Source organism: Monodon monoceros, unplaced genomic scaffold (genome assembly GCF_005190385.1).
Source record: "Monodon monoceros isolate NGI ecotype Baffin Bay Population unplaced genomic scaffold, NGI_Narwhal_1 Super_Scaffold_6, whole genome shotgun sequence".
NCBI classification, from domain to species: Eukaryota; Metazoa; Chordata; class Mammalia; order Artiodactyla; family Monodontidae; genus Monodon; species Monodon monoceros.
Window position 1 is genome coordinate 37924537 of NW_021703783.1, and position 20385 is coordinate 37944921.

Below are 20385 nucleotides of genomic sequence, written 5' to 3' on the forward strand. Positions count from 1 at the left end.
AATGGATAAAGAAGATGTGGTACATATATACAATGGAATACTTCTCAGCCATAGAAAGGAACGAAATAGTGCCATTTGCAGAGATGTGAATAGACCTAGAGACTGTCATACAGAGCGAAATAAGTCAGAAAGAGAAAAATATTGTATAATACCACTTATATGTGGAATCTAGAAAAATGGTACATATGAACAATTGCAAAGCAGAAATAGAGACACAGGTATAGAAAACAAACTTATGCATACCAAGGGGGGAAGGGGGAGCGGGATGAATTGGGAGATTGCGATTTACATATATACACTAGTACATATAAAATAGATAACTAATGAGAACCTACTGTATAGCACAAGAAACTCTACTCAATGCTCTGTGGTTACCAAAATGGGAAGGAAGGGCTTCCCTGGTGGTGCAGTGGTTGAGAGTCCGCCTGCCGATGCAGGGGACACAGGTTCGTGCCCCAGACCGGGAGGATCCCACATGCCGCGGAGCGGCTGGGCCCCTGAGCCATGGCCGCTGAGCCTGCGCGTCCGGAGCCTCTGCTCTGCAGGGGGAGAGGCCACAAAGGTGAGAGGCCCGTGTACCGCAAAAAAAAAAAAAAAATGGGAAGGAAATCTAAAAGACAGGGGGTATATGTATAACTGATTCACTTTGCTGTACAGCAGAAACACAACACTGTAAAGCAACTATACTCCAATAAAAATTAATAAAAAAAGAAGTGAAATAACTGCCTTACAGTATTGTTGTCGAGCTTAATGAGATAATACATGTAAAAGCATGTGGCATATACCCGACAAATGTTGAATTCTCTTTCCTTAACCTATACAAGTTAAATCTAGGCATTTGGTGGAGACCAGAAACTGAGCCATTCCTATAAGGATGAGATGGGAGACTCCACCCAGAAAAAAACAACATTTTTAATGTTGTTCTGAAAAAAACTTTTTTTCATAATAAAGCCCCCAAAAGATCTGAATTTTTCTTCAAAAATTTTGGTATGAAATATTCTGAGCAGTCAAAAAAAGTATAGGTAATTTTTGTTTGTTTGTAAGGTAGAAAGCAAAGGGATTTAAGCATAGAAGTAACTGCTAGAGACTGGATGTCAAAGTCCTCTTTAAGGCACACCCTGGGAAGCCACAACTGCCTGGATTTTCCCAGAGTCCTGAGGCCTGCTGGAGAGAGTTGTGGCTTCGGGCAGACAGTACCTCAAAACATAGGATATGACCTAACTTTTGGGCTTCACTGCAAGGATGCCACTGGTTCCCCTGGCTTGTCAAAGTACATCCTGTCATCCCTACCTGGATGTTCCTGGAGGTTGAGGGTCTGGCTCAAAGGGGAAGACCTCACCACAAAGTATCCTTAGTCAAAGTTAAATTAAGGCATCATCAGAAAATCTACAAACAACAAATGCTAGAGAGGGTGTGGAGAAAAGGGAACCTTCTTGCACTGTTGGTGGGAATGTAAATTGGTACAGCCACTATGGAGAACAGTATGGAGGTTCCTTAAAAAACTAAAACTGGAATTACCGTATGACCCAGCAATCCCACTACTGGGCATATACCCAGAGAAAACCATAATTCAAAAAGACACATGCACCCCAATGTTCACTGCAGCACTGTTTACAATAGCCAGGTCATGGAAGCAACCTAAATGCCCGTCGACAGACGAATGGATAAAGAAGATGTGGTACATATATACAATGGAACATTACTCAGCCATAAAAAGGAACGAAATTGGGTCATTTGTAGAAATGTGGATGGATCTAGAGACTGTCATACAGAGTGAAGTAAGTCAGAAAGAGAAAAACAAATATCGTATATTAACGCATATATGGGGAATATAGAAAAATGGTACAGATGAACCGGTTTGCAATGCAGAAATAGAGACACAGATGTAGAGAACAAACGTATGGACACCAAGGGGGGAAGCGGGGCGGGGTGGGGGGATGAATTGGGAGATTAGGATTAACATATATACACTAATATGTATAAAATAGGTAACTAATAAGAAGCTGCTGTATAAAAAATAAATAAATTAAATTAAATTTTTTTTAAGTTAAATTAAGATGTCCAAGGGCCAGAGTATCTCCCTCTGAATGACAGTCAACCAAGTTTCAACAAGCTCTCTTTTTTGGAACCACCAACAGAGGCATTATTTTATCTGAACTGATAGCCCTTTTGTAAGGGCTCCATTCCCCTTACAAAAATATTGAGTACTGTTTGTGTCAAGGAGCTCCTGCAGTGGCTTCTCCTTGCCCAGCTCTCCCTTCCCATTCCTCTAGGCTCAAAGTCAGGGATTCCCTAGCAGATCCAAGAATGGGTTTTAAACCCCCAAAGGACTGTATGTGTGCACAGAATTAGGGGTCACAAGTTTAATCAGGTTTTCAAAAGAGTCTTTTACTCAAAAGATCCAGAAGCACTGTTCAAAAAGCTCTCAAACATATTCCCAACCTAAAAGAACGTTTACCCTGGCTTGAGGAGCTAATGGGGTTAGTAAAGGTCAGCAGTGAAGTATGTATACCCCAAACTGCTCCTTGACAAGTTTTAGGGTAGAGCCCACAGTACAGAAGGAACCAGGGAATCAGTCCTTAAACCTACAGACAGAGGTAATAAAAAGATGGATGTCCACCTCTTGCTTGAAGGTGTAATAGGAAACGGGAAAACCAAGAAAGCACCAAAAACTGTTGCTCTGCCTTTACTTTTACTGCTCTTAAAGCTTCATCCCCAACTGGGACACAAGACAACGGAGGTACAGAAGAAAATCCAGGGACTTCCCTGGTGGCGCAGTGGTTAAGAATCTGCCTGCCAACGCAAGGGACACGGGTTCGATCCCTGGTCCGGGAAGATCCCACATGCCGTGGAGCAGCTAAGTCCGTGCACCACAACTACTGAGCCTGTGCTCTAGAGCCTGCAAGCCACAACTACTGAGCCCACGTGCCTAGAGCCCAGCTCCACAACAAGAGAAGCCACTGCAATGAGAAGGCCGTGCATCGCGACAAAGAGTAGCCCCCGCTTGTCGCAACTAGAGAAAGCCTGCACACAGCAACAAAGAACCAACGCAGCCAAAAATAAATAAATAAAATAAATACATTTATAAAACAAAAAAAAGAAAATCCATAAAAGAGGGGTATATGTATACGTATAGCTGACTCACCTTGCTGTACAGTAGAAACTAACACAACATTGTAAATCAACTATACTCCAATAAAAATTAAAAAAAAAAAAAAAAAAGAAACACCTGACTTCCCTGGTGGCGCAGTGGTTAAGAGTCCGCCTGCCAATGCAGGGGACACGGGTTCGAGCCCTGGTCTGGGAAGATCCCCCATGCCACGGAGCAACTAAGCCCGTGCGCCACAACTACTGAGCCTGCGCTCTAGAGCCCGTGAGCCACAACTACTGAGCCCGCGTGCCACAACTACTGAAGACCGCATGCCTAGAGCCTGTGCTCCACAACAAGAGAAGCCACTGCAATGAGAAGCCCACGCACTGCAACGAAGAGTAGCCCCTGCTCGCCGCAACTAGAGAAAGCCTGCACGCAGCAACAAAGACCCAATGCAGCCAAAAATAAATAAGTAAATAAATTTTTAAAAAACCAAAAAAACAGAGTTATCCAAAAAAATAAAGACAACAGAGGTACAGATTAGTAGAAGATAATTCTCAGCAGAAGCGCTATCAGCATTTTGGGTAAGATCATTCTTTACTGTGTGGGACTGACCCACATGCTGTAGGATGGTTAACATCCCCAGCCCTTGGGCACTAAATGTCAGAAGTAACTCGCCCCTCCCCACTCCAAGTCAGTGTGATAACCAAAACATCCTCACTTGCCAAAAAGCTCCCTCCTGGGACAGTACATCCCCCAGCTGAAAACCACGTTAACTGATGGGAATAGGGGTGGTATATACTGGGTAATGTATATGCCACAAACATTTAATTGTAGAACCTTTATAGATTATAAACTATTTTCATTATGTTGTCTACTTTAAACATCTTCAAAACCCTTTAAAGTAGGTATGATCATCATCAATTTCATAAGGATGAAATTGGCTCAGAAAAGTTATAGACTTTGCCTAAGGTCATCAGCTGGGGAAAAAGAAAAAAAAAAAAGGGTATCGAGCTGGACCAGAACCCAAGTCTTCTGATTCCAAAACTGATGTTTTTTCTTTCAAAACATCCTAAGCCTGCAAGAGTCTCAAACCAGCTACTTCCTTCCAGGACATATTTTTTTCAAGGTTTCACGGGAAATACTGGGAAGATCTAGGGACTGGCTCTCCAGCTCCCTGCAAGGAAGCTGGTAAAAACTGAGCGGAAACTAACTCTGCTCTAAACTGTAGCTAGTCCTTAAAACAAGATAACCATCTCCAAAAGTACCCAAACACAAGGCTCATGCCCAGCTCTTACTTAGAGATGGCATGAGCAATTGGAGGAGGGCTGTGACACTCTCTAGGCCAGATCTAAGTAGAAATGAGCAAGCAGGGCAAGAAGAGAGTATATTCCTTCCCCGTTAATGTTTTTAGGGACCCAGAGGCAGGACCACCAGCCCATCCAGCTCTGTCAATAACCCGGGTGAGGGTGAGAAGGTGGTAAAAGAGATGGGGAGGGAACGAGGAAAGAGAAGAGGACAAGAATTGAACTATCACGAGCATACAACAGCCTAAATCCTTCCTCTACTTGCAAAATTTGTCACGTAAATAATTCTGATATCCCCTCGTGGTTCTGAACATTGTTTAGAACACCCTTCAAGTACCTCAAAGTACTTTATAAACTGAGAAGAGTATGCATATTAGTAAAGGGGGGGGGAACTGCTCCGCCAAAACCCTATCCAGGTCCTCCCCTACCCACCACACAAACTTCCAACCCACAACTTCGTTGTAAAGTGATGGAAGACAGAAAGCATAAGAGATTCTGGAAAGAGGATTCTGAAAGGTGAAAACAGAAGAAGTAGAGAGGAGTGTGGGAGGCACAGACAACCAGAGTATTTTAAGGACAGAGAGGCAGCCTAATACCTTTATATCTTTCTTGGGGGACTCATTCTCCCATGGAAGGAAAACAAGATAGAAAAATGTGGCTCTGCTGAGGGAGGCGGAGAGACTGGAAATGGGAACTCAGGGATTCTAGCTGCCTAGTTCATCTCTATTCTGGAAACCTCTTCTTCATGGATGACAACCTCGAAACCCTTCAGTTCCCATGTGGTGCTATTCAAAAAGAGGGGGCCCTAGAGTACCCAGTAAGGAGCAGGGGGCGGGGGCTGTGTAGAGACAGCACCCTCTTTTATCTTTTAAGAAAAAGGTCCTTCCTCTTCTCTGAAGTGCATTTCCGAACTGGAATGAACCCCTGGCCTTTCCCTGGCGCTGCTTCAGCTCAGCGCAGACTTAGGAGAAACATTCCCCAGAATGGAGGTGACCAGCCTGGCTGAGCAGATAACACGCTGACTTCAGGCCGCCAGCGCTGCTGTCCCCTGGGCCGACTACAGTCAGCTCTGGGGCAGATTCTTTGGTCTCGACCACGGAACTGGGGCCCTGGCTCCGACCAGCCTTCCCAGGCAACCCCAGGGGCAGGGGAGGATCTGTGGTCTCATTTCCTCTCCACCTTGGCTTCTTTTTTCACTTCATTGAAGATTAGCTATTTCCACCACAACCAGTTCCTGTTCTCACCAGCTGCAGCGGTTGTTTCCCCACAGACAGAGCTATGAAGCACTGGTGTGGCTGCCACCTGGACTGTCCCAGCTGCAGAAACAGACCCAATAAGTCCTGAGCTAAAGGGCTTTTTCATCCCAGATAAAATAGCAGAGAGAAGAAATTAAGGGGCAGGAAGCAATTCCAAGAACTCTCCAGTGGATACACTGTTATCCATTTCATTATTATTTTAATCTTACATAATAGTTATATATGCTCTTTCATATATGAAAAATATTTTATAATGAACAAGTGTGGAAACATATACATTTATTACATAGAAATATGTATGTATAATAAATCTCCAGCAGAGAGCTAAGAACACATATAAAAGATGGCCAAGTGCTCGCTTTGGCAGCACATATACTAAAACTGGAACGATACAGAGAAGATTAGCATGGCCCCTGCGCAAGGATAATACGCAAATTCGTGATGTGTTCCATATTTTTAAAGATGTTAAAAAAAAAAAAAGATGGCCAAAACACTTATGATGAAATGTTAAAAGAAATACAAATTAAAACAAAATACCATTGCTCACTAATTAAACTGGCAAAGGTGTTTAAAGTTAAACCATGCAGTAATGGTTAGCTTATGGAGAAAGGGAGACACACTATCAGTGGAAAAGACAACTGGTACAACTTTTTTAGAAGGCATACTTCTCAAAGGCCTTTAAAAGCAATTTATCCCAAGGAAATAATCAGACATGCACCCAAATATTTATGCACATAAAATTCATCACAATGTTAATTATAGTAGCAAAAAGCGGAGACAGAGAGAAATATAAGGCAGTAATAAAATACTGTATTATGGAATATTTTACTAGCCATGAAATCATAAGACTGAAGAATATTTAGACAAATGAGAAAATGCTTCAAATAGTAAAATTAAAAATCATTTTACAAAACAATATGCACAGTATGACTCTAACTGTTAAAATATGTATAAGTATATCAAAATGTTAATAGTAAATGGAGAGATTACAGGTGATTTTAATGCTCTTTTCCATATGTTTTATACTTTTCACACTTTTTACTTCTAAATTTGCTTACTAAATATGTCTTATTTTCATAATCAGGAGAAAAGAAGCTATCCTCAATCCTGCAACCTCCCTTTAAGGACACTCACATGAAGTACTCTCTTTTAAAAAAAAATGTGGAAATATGTATTTAGGACCTTAAAAACATTATATCCTACAATCTAGGAAGTTCAATTTGGGGTTTCTATCCCAAGGAAAACTCTAACTATTGAAAAAGTACACCAAGATGTTCATCACAGCATTGTTTATGATGGCAAATAGAGGCAAACAACCTAAATGTCCAACAAGAGGAGAGTTAAGTAAACAATGGTACATTCACTTGATGGACCATTGTACAAGCATTTAAAAATGTTTACAGTGACTATCCTGGGAAAACTAATGAAATAACAAAAGCAAAAAAAAAAAAAAAGCCATGTTGGATAAATATATGTGTGTGTACACACACACACACACACACACACACACACACACACACACACACTACTATCACAACATTGTACAAAACCCTATGCAGAGGGCTTCCCTGATGGAGCAGTGGTTAAGAATCTGCCTGCCAATGCAGGGGACACAGGTTCAAGCCCTGGTCTGGGAAGAGCCCATGTGCCGTGGAGCAACTAAGCCCGTGCTCCACAACTACTGAGCCTGCGCTCTAGAGCCTGCAAGCCACAACTACTGAAGCCCGTGCGCCTAGAGCTTGTGCTCTGCAACAAGAGAAGCCACCACAATGAGAAGCCCACGCACTGCAACAAAGAGTAGCCCCTGCTCTCTGCAACTAGAGAAAGCTCGCGCACAGCAACAAAGACCCAACGCAGCCAAGAATAAATAAATAAAATTAATTAATTAAAAAAAAAACCCTATGCAAAGACAAAAACATGAAAAGTTTTAACACACATTGTCGGGCTTCCCTGGTGGCTCAGTGGTTAAGAGTCTGCCTGCCAATGCAGGGAACACGGGTTTGAGCCCTGGTCCGGGAAGATCCCACATGCCACAGAGCAACTAAGCCTGTGAGCCACAACTACTGAGCCTGAGCTATAGAGCCCGCGAGCCACAACTACTGAGACCGTGTGCCACAACTACTGAAGCCTGCACGCCTAGAGCCTGTGCTCCGAGACAAGAAAAGTCACCACAATGAGAAGCCCACACACCACAATGAAGAGTAGCCCCTGCTCGCCACAACAAGAGAAAAGCCTGCACGCAGCAACGAAGACCCAATACCACCAAAAATAAAACAATAAATTTAAAAAAATAATAAAAATTAAAAAAATAAAACACATTGCCTCCATTTGCTAAAGGAATGGAGAAAATATGGACTTTTTCCTTCAACCTAAATCTTCAATCTTTTCTTCTTTCTAAATTGCCCAAACTTGTTTTTAGAGAATGAGTATTACTTTAAGGGAAAAAAGGAAAAAAGCTGAGTTTCCCTTTGAGCCATGAAAACATTCCCAAATCACAAGGAGTCCACTGCATCAGTTCCATCTCCCTCCCACCTACCCCTACACCTCCCCAATCTAAAGCAGGGTCATATGGGAAAGTCAAGGAATGAGGTTTCCCTCTGTGCCCTAGGGTCTTCTCAGTGGGGTCTCTAAACGAGGGGGTTGCTCTGACAGCTGTCAAGGGCCCTTACCCTCCCCCAAGTTCTATCCCAGCCTGAACTAATTCACCACAATCCCCAGGGCTGGGAAAAACATTTCCACCATGGCGATTTGGAACTTGATATTTAGTCCAAGTTTTTCCCAGCCCCTTTCTATGTCAAAGGAGGCCTCTCAAAGCCTCTTGACAACTAGCACCCAGGCCAGCTTAGCTCCCACATCAATGCTACACTTATAGCAAAACCCCAAGTCATCAGTCTTCACCAGGGAAATGTGAAAGGAGGGGCCACGGCAGGGACAGCCCATCACACAGCCCCACCCTCATGCCCTGAGAGCCTCCTCTTGAGGGATATCCAGGGCTTTTTCTGGCATTAGAACCTTTAGACTTCGTTTCAAATCTGTAGTAAGCCAGTAAACAGAAAAATCAGGGTGCAAACACAGCAAAAGCAGACAGCTATCCTTTTAAAGCCATTAAAGCCCTCTGCCTCCCCTCTCTATCTAAGGAAAGGCCAGTACTGGCCAGCATACTAGCTTCTGAGCAACTAAGGTAGTAGACTAGTCAGGACTGAAACACAGAAGGGGCCTTTACCGGACCAGAGATCTCATCCTGGTATTAATAAAGAGGAGCTCCAATAACTGACCATCCTAAACTTCTCAGTCCTCAACAGAATAGGGGCTGCTGCCAAGGCAGGGGGTAAGGAAGGATCCCAAGAAAACAGTGTAACACAGCAGCTTCACAACCTTTTTAATATCAGGGCACACCTAGAAAATACTATTTGCACAGTACACAGGGTAAATGGTGGAAGCTGATCCAGCCAGACGGGACCAACCTGGGACCTGAGCTGCTGCCAGGGCTGAGGGGATCAGTATCCCAGCACACCAGTAGGAAAGCCCTGGATTAGGGCACTGGGCTGGGGTAGGACTATGTCCTGCACAAACCACCTCATGGCTTCAGACGAGTTAGCCAACCTCGGCTGACAGGCTGTGGGTCAGATCATGTGTCTGCACCAGAAAGCTGGGAGCCTGTGGTCTTGACTCAGCAACGATACAACTTCCCCAGCCAGGGTGCTTTTCAGGGGGGGTTTCCATAGATACATTGGGACTGGGGAAGCCCTCCATGTAACAGCAGCAGCATATCCTGAGTCTGGCTATACAGAACGGGGTAACTGGTTTCATCAGATTACTGAACCGTTTTGGGAATACAAACGATCTCAGATCTGAGTCACTGCTGAGAGTTACACATTTAAAAACTGCCATTTACCAAGCATATAGCGGATGCCAGACTCTGCTAACTAAGTACTTAACTTCTAGTTTCCTTAAATTCACACAATAACCTCATGTGGCAAATACTATTATTATCCTCATTTATAAGAGGAAACTGGGACTCAAAGAGATTAAGTAACTTGATTAAGGTCAAACACTTTTCTAACTGGAGACTGTGAGGAGCCAGTATTTGATCCCACTTTGACTTGAAAATCCATATGCTTAACCAGGACACCAGCACATCACTTCAGCAAAACCAACAAATAGCTTGTCCGTAAACCAAATCAATCGGGGGAAGAAAATGGTATAAAAGGAGCAACCTGTCTTACTCTTTTACACAATCAAGAAAAGAAGCTGATCTATACTGAGTACCTACTGTGTGCCAAGCACCTTATATACACCCCTCAATTCTCAAAATCCCACCAGGATGGTAATCATTAGCCCCATTGTACAGATGAGCAAATCTAGGCTCAGAGAGGTAAAGACGATCGCTAAGACACCGCTCCTGCTCTTTCTACTGTACTATGCTTCTCCTGACTGTCAGGAAATATACATGAGCCTGTTCCAGGGTCAAACATCCAACAGTCAGTACTGTTCCCAAAGGATGGTGGAAAGGGCATGTTTTAGGAACAGAGGAAAGAGGGATCTTTAAGAGTCCCTAGCGAAGAACTCAAATCCCCAAGAAAGCATGATTTCCCTGTTAGAAAACTGAGGTAAAATCTCCTCCCTTCCTAAGACAGCTAATTAGCCCTGGCCTGCCCTGTTACAACTCCCCATTAGCAGCGGCTCAGGCACACAGTAACAAGACCAAAACAAAAGCCAGGAGGAAAGAAATCAAAACTTTATGCTGAAAGGTAGGTTTACACGTGGGTGGTACGGTCCCCAGTTTGACCTAGGCTCTCTGGCTAGTAATCAGGATACCATATGCATTTTGTAAATATTAAGCCATTAATCTGCCAACTAAACAAATGTGTCAACCAAACTCCAGTGAGGACATGACCAACTCTGGTTCTGAGCTCTCACAACAAACAGCCTGGTAGCGCCTACCTAAGGCAGCCCCCTACCCAGTCCACCTCTGAACATCCCTTTACATCCCTTTTTCTCCGATTTCTGTAGCTACCTCATGCCACTCCATGGGGGTTTTCACACCCCCACTGGAGGGCAGATTCCCTCCCACTCTTTTCCCCCAACAGTTGAGCTCTTGTTTGCAAGGGCACCAAGTCCCAGGCTCTCCTCAGCCTCTGAGATGGCCACAGCACATTAGTAATCACTGACTCACCCCATCCCCGTGAGGATGCTGGGGGAAATGCAGAGGGCCACAAGACATGTGGCCCAGATCCCTTTGGCCCTTCACAGAGCTGATGGGCAGATAGGTGCCAGCTTCCCCTTGGAACCCCGTGAACCCTCTCTGATCTGGCTATGGTGCCAGTGGGCTGATGTCAGGCTCTGCACCATCGGAGAGGCCAGGATCTCTAGACAGCTTCACTGGTGCCAACAGATCTAATCTTCCTATTCCAAAGCAGATGAAATCCAATAAGGCTGCTAAGTCACAACTTAACCCTCCTCACAGGCAAAGGCAAAGTCAGCCTTTCAGGCCACAGTAACAATAACGGCAGCATTAACACTGCCTCTTAGAGAGTTCTTTGAGGAACTGGGAACTATTTCCCCAAGTTTCTCTAAGATTTACCTCTGTTAGCAAACGTTCCTTCACCTAGCTCACTTTCTTTCTCCAAAACTTCATTTTTAGCTCCGACATATTCTCTGCCTCCATCTCAGTGATACCAGCTCAGACGCTCTCTGTCCACAGAGCCACCGACATCAATGTCCAGTTCCCACATCAAAGAAGAATCCCAAAGTCAGCTCTAAAAACTCATCCATACAGATCATTTAGGAACCTACAGAAAGACTAAAAAGAAGCACAGGCAAAAAACACAAACCAGCCACTAGGGCTTAACATAAAAGGGGTGGGGTGGGGGAGGCAGGATGGTTTGTGTATTGTTTCAATTGGAAAAATACACTAGTGAAATGGCTTATCCACATGTTCAGCTCTTTTAGGCAAACCCACTGTAACTTTGCAGGATGCCTGCAGGCCGTTCTGAAAATAAGTAGAATGGCATCACTCTTTATTCCACCCCCTTCACGAGCTGCCAGTCCCCCTCCATTCCCCCTCCTCTCCCCCAAACATCTGGTCTGGGCTGGGAGTAGGACCCACTCCCTGGAAAGCCTCCATGTTAACACGAGAGGCGGTCTCCCCAGTCAGAGAACCCGGACTTAGGCTGGGGAGTGGGCCGGCCCTGAGCTTCTGAATTCCCCCGCACCAGCCAAAGGTTTAGGAATGAGAATCCTAGGGACCTGCGGAGACTGTCAGGGAAGTGAGGAGAAGTGCGAAGGGCGGCAGAAGGGGAAGGGGAGAGGAAGAAGTCTGGATCCTGGGGCGGTCCCGGGTTGGGGACCCCTCCTCCTAAGTGTCCAGCGGTTGAGGCGTCGGTTGGGAGGTCCCCGACGGGGCTGCTCAGAGGTTCCTGGGAAGGCGCTGGGGGCCGAGACCCATCGGGGGCCCTGACTGAAGGGGTGGGCCGGACCAAGGAACCCACCCGGGGCGCTGGGACCTGCGGGGCGGTAGGAGGGGGAAGGGACTAGGCTCAGCTCTCACCAGCACCAAGGCGAACCTCTCTTCCAGCTCACAGGGCTCAGGCATCGGCATTTTGCCGGGCGGCGGCAGCAGCGAGACAGAGGGAGGCTCGCCCTGGCCGCCCTCGGCGCTCTCCAGGTTGCCCATAGCGGCGGGGCCCCCTCGGGGGCCTCAGCCCCCCACCTCCACGCCCGGGGGTCTTTGGCGCGGCCGTTCGGACCCGACTCCTCCCTCAGCGCCGGCTACCCCAGACCCGACTCCTCCGCCGGGTCGGGGGCTCTTCGGGGTCCGGCAGGAGGCGGCGCAGCGGACAGCGGCACCGAAGCGACAGGAACCACGGCCACGGCTCTAGCTTACACCCGCCGCCTCGCCGCTCTCGGCGCGCCGCCCCGGCGCTGCCCCTCCCCGCCCCCCGCGTTCTTTCCCTCCCCTCCCCACCTTGCTTCCTCCCACCCACTCCCGGCCGGGACTCCCGCTTCCCCCCCGAGCGCCGACTGCAGCCGCGCGCCTCGCGCCCCATTCATGCAGGCCCCGCCTCTCGCCCACGGGCCTCTAGGGCGGCCCGCCCCACCCTGCCCCCGCCTGCGCCCGATTGACTGCCGCAACTGCCAATCACAGCGCCTCCAGCCCCTGGCTGCCTCGAGCCTGGCGCTTGGCGCGCCCTGGCGGCCTTGGTGCGTATCTAATCACCGCAGTTGCTGCCGCGGGAAACGGCCCTTTTCCACAACAGCTCATAATGTGTACAAATAAGTAAGATATAGGGTACAGTGTGAAAAGATAACGACAAGAGAAGTAGAAACAACTAGGATGCTCAGAAGTGGGAGAGAGACCACATCTGTTAAAGAGTCATGGTAAGGGAGATCATATTTGAACCGGGCATTTAGGGACGGGGAATACCTTAACTGACAGAGACAGGTGAAAAGGCATTTAGGAGGAGAGGACCTTACCAACGTTCAGGGGTTGATCTAGTTGGAGGTGAAAATGGAGGGGCAGGAGAAGAGTGTTGTTCTGGACTAGGTCTGCTGGGTGGGCCATCATCTATGATGTGATAGACATCTGTTGTTTCTGCTGGCCAAATCTACATCCCTCTTCTTCAAGTGATAGCACCCCATTTCCTTTTAGGGAACTACATTCCCCTGTTCTCAGTCTACGTAGAGCTGAACTTCACCCCCATCCCAGGAAGCCCCATGACCCAGCCCTGGCCAGTCACAGCATTTTCTTGCTCTACCTTTAGAGACTGTTTTAGGGATTGACACTTGACCCAAGCCAGAATATAAAACTCATTTCTAAGGCTTTCACTGGAATAATCAGGAAAGAGGCACTCTCTTCCCATTAAGGTTGCTGAATTGTGAGAATGTAAATCTGGAGCTGCTGGTAGCCAGCATGCCATTACCTGTAACACCTCAAGCCTGTTTGAGAATGAAGTCAATGCAGAGGAAAGCGAAGCTAAGAGAGTTCTAATAGCATGCTGAGAACCTGACTCCAACCATTTTCATTCATTTATTCAACAAATATTTACTGAAAAGTTCATTATAGGTCAGATACTGTTTTAGGCATCGAAGATACAGCTGTGAACAAAAACAGGCATAGAGGGAATTCCCTGGTGGCCCAGTGGTTGGGACTCTGTGCTTCCACTGCTGGAGGCCTGGGATGATCCCTGGTTGGGGAACTAGGATCCTGCAAGGCGCGCTGCACGGCCGAAGGAAAAAAAAAAGAAAAGAAAAAAAAGGCATACATCTTGCTCTCCTGGAATTTACATTCTGGGTAGGAGAAGAGATAAACAATAAACTAAATAAGTAAAATGTACAGATGTTAGTGATCCATGTTAATAAAAATAAAATTGAAAGGGGATAGAGGTGGAAGGGGATTACAATTTTAAATAGGACGATCAGAGCAGACCTCACTATTAAGATAACATTTGGATAAAGATCTGAAGAAAGTGAGGAATTAAGCCATGTGACTATCTGGAGGAAGAATGATCCAAACAGAGGGAATGACAGGTACATACTATGCCTGATGTGTTAAGAGGAACAGAAAGGAGGCCAATGTGGCTGGAGTGCATTGAGCAAGGGAAAGAGTAGTAAAAGATGAGGTCAGAAAGGTAACGAGAAGCCATATTGTGCGGGGCACTGTAGGCTGTTGCAATGACTTTGGTTTTTCTCTAAGTAGGATCAGTAGCCACTGGAAGATTTTGAGCAGAGGAGTGACATGATCTAACTTATGTTTTAAAGGATCTTCTGGCTCTTGCATGGAAAATAAACTGAATAGAGGCATGGGCAGGAAGCCCAGTTAGGTTAGGTGAGAGATGATGGTGGTTTGGAGTGAGGTAGTAGCTGTACAGGTAGAGAGAAATGGTCAGATTTTCAATGGATTGAAAGTAGAGCCAATAGAATTATTTGACAGTTTGGAATGTGGAGGGCGAATGAAAGTTAACTCCAAAGCATTTGACCTGAGCAACTGGGAGAGTGGAGTTTTCATTAACTAAAATTGAGAAAGATTGTGGGAGGAGTAGATTTGGTGAGGGACAGCCAGAAAGGGAAGATCAGGAACAGTGTTTTGGCCATGTTGAGCTTGATTTGCTGATTGGACATCAAAGTAGAGTTAGCCACTAGGCATTTGGGTATGTATGAGACTGGAGATCCAGGCTGGCAATGTCAATTTAAAAATCATCAGGGGGTACTTCCCTGGTGGTGCAGTGGTTAAGAATCTGCCTGCCAATGCAGGGGCACGGGTTCAATCCCTGGTCCAGGAAGATCCCACATGCTGCGGAGCAACTAAGCCCGTGAGCCACAACTACTGAAGCCCATGAGCCTAGAGACCATGCTCCTCAACAAGAGAAGCCACCGCAATGAGAAGCCTGCGCACCGCAACGAAGAGTAGCCCTTACTCACCGCAACTAGAGAAAGCCCGCATGCAGCAACAAAGACCCAACACAGCCAAAAATAAATAAACTTATAAAAATTATCAGGAGGGCTTCCCTGGTGGCGCAGTGGTTGGGAGTCCGCCTGCCGATGCAGGGGACACGGGTTCGTAGCCCGGTCTGGGAGAATCCCATACGCCGCGGAGCGGCTGGTCCCATGAGCCATGGCCGCTGACCCTGCGCGTCCGGAGCCTGTGCTCTGCAGTGGGAGAGGCCACAACAGTGAGAGGCCCGCGTACCGCAAAAAAAAAAAAATTATCAGGACACTTCCTTGGTGGCGCAGTGGTTAAGACTCTGAGCTCCCAATGCAGTGCGCCCGGGGTTCGATTCCTGGTCAGGGAACTAGATCCCACATGCCGCGGAGCAACTGAGAGTTTGCATGCCACAACTGAGCCCGCCCGCCGCAACTAAGACCCAGCACAAACACCCCCCCCAAAAAAAATTGCTTAAAAATAAAAACCATCAGCATATTGATGCAATTTAAAGCTGGTAGATTCTACTTTTTTGTAAGTCAGTCTGAGTTAGGTTTCTATTGTTTACAACCAAAAAGTGAAGTCCCTGTCTTTGCAAACCATTGAAACTCCCGAAAAGCTCAGCCTCCTCCAGTCAGTTGGACAAATCAATTAGCTCACATCTTATCCCCTCTCCTCCTCCCCCCACCCCAAGCACACTTTCCCAATTGCTGTAGCAGACTCTTCTAGGACAGATGAGTTATAGCACAGCTGAAGACTTCCACTAGACAAAAAATTTAGAATTCAAGAGAGGAAATAACTCATCAGTCATTTATTATGGATTCTCAAGGAACATGTAGCAGAAAGGAGAGACTTGACAGTAAACAGCAATGTATTCACTTTGGTGCAGATTCTTGGTCCCAAACCTTTTATTTGTGGTTTTATTTGATCACCAAATATACATACTCTAGGGTCTTCTGGAGTCTGCTAGATTAATTCTTTCATTGTTAACTCTCTGCTCACCCACATTCAAAGCTTTCTTACTTTATACAGATAAAGCCGAAACTTAATCTGGTATTCAATGATCTGTATCATCTCCAAACCCCAATGCCTCTTCAATCTACTTTTCCTATCTTACCTGGCTCTAATATTCAGAAACCCTTTGCTTCAGCTGGAAAGGTCCATCTCCTAACATTAGCTGTGCATTCTTATGTCTTCAGCTTTGTTCTAGACAGAATAATGGCTCCCCAAAGTACCACATCCTAATCCCCAGAACATGTGAATATGTTATTTTATGTGGCAAAAGGGACTTTGCAGATAAGATTAAGTTAAGGATCTTGAGATGAGAAGGTTATCCGGGATTATCTGGGTGGGCTCAAGGTAGCCACAAGGGTCCTTAAAGGGGGAGGCAGGAGGGTCAGAATGAGAGAAGGAGATGTGACAACAGAAGCAGAGGTTAGAGTGATGCAGGGTCACCAGCCAAAGAATGCAGCAGCCCCTAGAAACTGGAAAAGGTAAGGAAGCAGATTCTCCCCTAGAGCTTTTAGAAGGAACACAGCCCTAACACTTTAATTTTAGCCCTGTAGGATCTGTTTTCAGACTTCTAACCTCTAGAACTGTAAGATAATAAATCTGTATTGTTTTAACCCACTAAGTTTGTGGTAATTTGTTAGAACAGCAATAGGAAACACATACACTCCTGCTGTGTCCCTGATCTGTATTTCTGCTTTCTTCTGTGCAGCCTATTCAAATCCACCCCCACCCCAGGTTCAGCATAATCTTTGGTATTTAACAAAATGCAACAAACTCTATTGGATGCTTATCACATGCAAAGCATCTGGCTAAATACCAGTAGATAAAGAAGGCAAGATACAAAGATGAGTGAGAGACTCGCCCCTCCCCACTTCAAAAGAGCTCAGAGTCTGGAGCAGAGGAGGTAAGGTAGAGAGGAGGAGTATGGATGAAGTTTGAAGGCACCAGATAGGATAATTGGTGTTATTTTAGCGGATACCAGCTTTTAAATCCCATCCTGGATTTCTCCCAGATTTAAATGATCATAATTCTTATTTTCTCTACTTTTCCTTTGGAACTTAATTCAGTGATATTACTGAGAGTCTACTACATGCAAGACACTGGGCTAGGTGCCATGGAGGATACCTGATAACTCGTGGTTCCTCTACTGCCTTTTTTGTTTAATTTTTTTGTGTATGTCTTGTCTGGGCTGTGGGGTTTTTTGGTTTGTTTATGTAAGACATGCGTATGCAGTACTTGCTTTGTTTCAAGTACAAAAGAAGATTCAGTGATGGATAAGTGTCTTTCTTTCAGGTTCTCAGAATCTAGTAGGAAAGACTCTGAAAATAGTGTTTACAAAACAATGTGATAAGTTTTGTAACAGAAAGTTGTGCAAAGTGCTGCCTAAGGCTTCAGGGAGCAGATGACATTAGATCCAGGGCTGAAGGATAAATAGAGGTGCCAGTGGAAAAAGTGAGACAGTGTGAATGAGAAGGTGATGGAAGGAGGGGTGATCAGGAAGGGGAAAAGGCATTTCAGGAAGGAGGAACCATACAGGTGAAAGTGGAGAAGTGTGAAAAGAGCACAGAATGTCTGAGCAATGGTAAGAATTTCAGTGAGGCTGGGGCATACGGTATGTAGTGGGAGGACAGGAGACAAAGCTAGAAAGGCATGGGAATCAAGTTTAGAGGAGTCTCATGCTCAGCTGAGTCTTTTATGCTGTAGATAGTCCTGTGTCCTAGTCAGTTTTTTGGAAGGATTCCTTTAGCAGCATTTGAGAATACAGAGATGATACGGAGAAGACAAGGGCCTGAACAGAATCAGGATAGGGGATGAAGAGAAGTAAAACAGGCTGCGGGGGCAGGGGGGAGGCGGAGATTACATTAGTCTGCTCAGGATGCTGTAGTAAAATACCAGAGACTTGGTGTCCTAAACAACAGAGATTTATTTTCTCACAGTCTTGGAAGCTAAAAATCCAAGATCAAGGTGCCATCAGGGTTGGTTTCTGGTGAGACCTCTCTTCCTGGCTTGTAGATGTCTGCCTTCTTGCTGTGCCCTCACCTGGGCTTTCCTCTGTACTCATATGGAGAGAGGGCTCTAGTCTCTCTTCCTCTTCTTAATAAGGACACCGTCCTGTTGGATTAGCACCCCACCTTTATGACCTCCTTTAACCTTAATTGCCTCCTTAAAGGCCCTGTCACCAAATACAGTCACATTGTCCACGTACAAATTTGGGGAGGACACAATTCAGTCTATAACAGAGATATACCTGTGATAGAATCAACAAGACTTAGGTACCTACTTGATAATAGTGACTGATATTTTTATAGCTCTTTATAATTTACAACATTTTTTTTCACATCCACTCTCTGGTTTGACCTTCACAACACTGTGGGAGGGAGATACTATCATTATCCTCATTGCATAGATGAGTAAACAGACTAAAAGAAGTTAAATAATATGTCCAAGACCTTATAGCTCATAAGCAGAGACCCTGGCACTGAACCTGGCTGTGGACTTGGAATCCCATGCCATTCTGATTCTCTTGTGAGAAGTGAGGGGTATAGAGGACTGAAAAGTTGAGGCCAGCTTGAGGTTGCCTTACCCTTATTCTCTAGGGAAGCCCAGAATCTCTCTTAGGTCAACTGCTTCCACCCCCTTACTCAAAACACTTTCAAACTCCTGCCTCCGCCTGCTCTCTCCCCATCTAGGAGGCGCCTACATTATCCCCAGCCACCTCCTCTAAGATCTTTAGAGACACACATCTGCTCTCTCCTTCTCTCTCCTGGGGAGGTGTGTGTGTGTGTGTGTGTGTGTGTGTGTGTGTGTGTGTAGGGGATGTGAATACAGGCATTTAAAACTTTTTGATAATAACTTAAACTGTTATTGATAGAAGGATCTTCCCCTTCCTCTTGGCTGGCTAATTCTTATTCATCCATCAAAACTAGGCTTAGGGCTTCCCTGGTGGCACAGTGGTTGAGAGTCTGCCTGCCGATGCAGGGGACACGGGTTCGTGCCCCGGTCCGGGAAGATCCTACATGCCGCGGAGCGGCTGGGCCTGTGAGCCATGGCCGCTGAGCATGTGCGTCCGGAGCCTGTGCTCCGCAACGGGAGAGGCCACAACAGTGAGAGGCCCGCGTGCCGCAAAAAAAAAAAAAAAAAACTAGGCTTGGTCACCTCTTTCATGACTTCTCCAAATTTGATGAGAACATGTCTATGAGCACATAGTTTCCTAATATATCTCTGTCATCAGATCATGAACCATCAGATTGCGTAAGCTCCTTCAGGGCAGGCTGATATTCCTAGTATCTAGCAACAGTGCCCACTTTGTGTCTGTTACATGCTCATTGAACAAATGAATGATTTCATACATTGTGACATTCTTCCCACACCACTGAGCCCTTTTACTCTTCATCATTCCTCTCAGATACAGTCTGACTGCTTGTATGACTGAGGGTTCAATGCAGGAAACAAAAAAGCCCTCCAAGTAGTACAAGGATAGCTCTAGCAATGAGCTCCAGAACATGATAAAAGTGCTCTGTCAGGGAAGGTGCTACCTCTGCCATAGTCAGAGAGGGTGGGGCACCTAGAGGTTTCCACTGATGATGGGGCTTGAGAACAAGTGGTTGCCAACTGTGATCCAAGGATCTGGAATCTATGATCAGGACACTGCCGCTGCTACACTGTGATGCAACCACCTCTCGATATTTGCAAAGGTTGAGACATCATTGGATTACCACAGTAGAAATAGATCATATCTCTATGGGCTTGCTTGCCTGGGGAAATAGCCCAAGCAGCAGCATGATGGCCTTTGTCTCGCTTCTGCCTTCTAAATCTCACCCGCATACATCTGACTGGCTACAGGGTATTCTGAGAAATATAATCCTTACCTTTTCAGCCTCTGCAGTATAAGAAAGCACACTAGAAGGAAAATACATGCTGGGAATGTGGGAAGATATGCTGAATGCTAATAAACTATATCCACTACTCTGCTTGTGCGAAAATCCACCCAATGTCTTAATCACCCGCAACTGGGTCTCTTCCTCCTCCCCCCCCCCCCCCCCCCCCGGGCCCCCCCCCCCCCCCCCCCCCCCCCCCCCCCCGTGACTGTCTCTGGCCCTGTCTCTTCAATCTTCTCCTTCAGGCTACAGTTTGCCCTTTTCTGTGACCTGGGTGAGGCAAAATTTCTTAGTTATCCTTAGCACAATCCTTAAAAAGACAAATGGATATACTGGACTTCGTCAAAACTAAAAACTAATGCTCTTTGAAAGGCATTGTTAAGAGAACTAAAAATAAGGCACGAACTAGGAGAAACTATTG

General features: G+C 45.9%; 1 protein-coding gene and 1 non-coding gene across 7 annotated transcripts in view; one reads left to right on the forward strand and one right to left on the reverse strand.

Moving 5' to 3' along the window:
• FMNL3 (formin like 3) overlaps window positions 1-12579 on the reverse strand; it is a 74513-nt gene extending 61934 nt beyond the window's left edge. For all 6 annotated transcript variants that reach the window (XM_029204349.1, XM_029204348.1, XM_029204351.1 and 3 more), the window contains exon 1: window positions 12205-12579. In XM_029204349.1, the coding sequence (XP_029060182.1) occupies window positions 12205-12330 (126 nt within the window). In that variant the 5' untranslated portion in view covers window positions 12331-12579. The remainder of the gene's footprint in view (window positions 1-12204) is intronic.
• On the forward strand, window positions 6006-6112 carry LOC114886295. The gene has a single exon (XR_003791301.1). It is a non-coding gene; the product is annotated as a U6 spliceosomal RNA (small nuclear RNA).
• Window positions 12580-20385: the final 7806 nt, after the last annotated feature.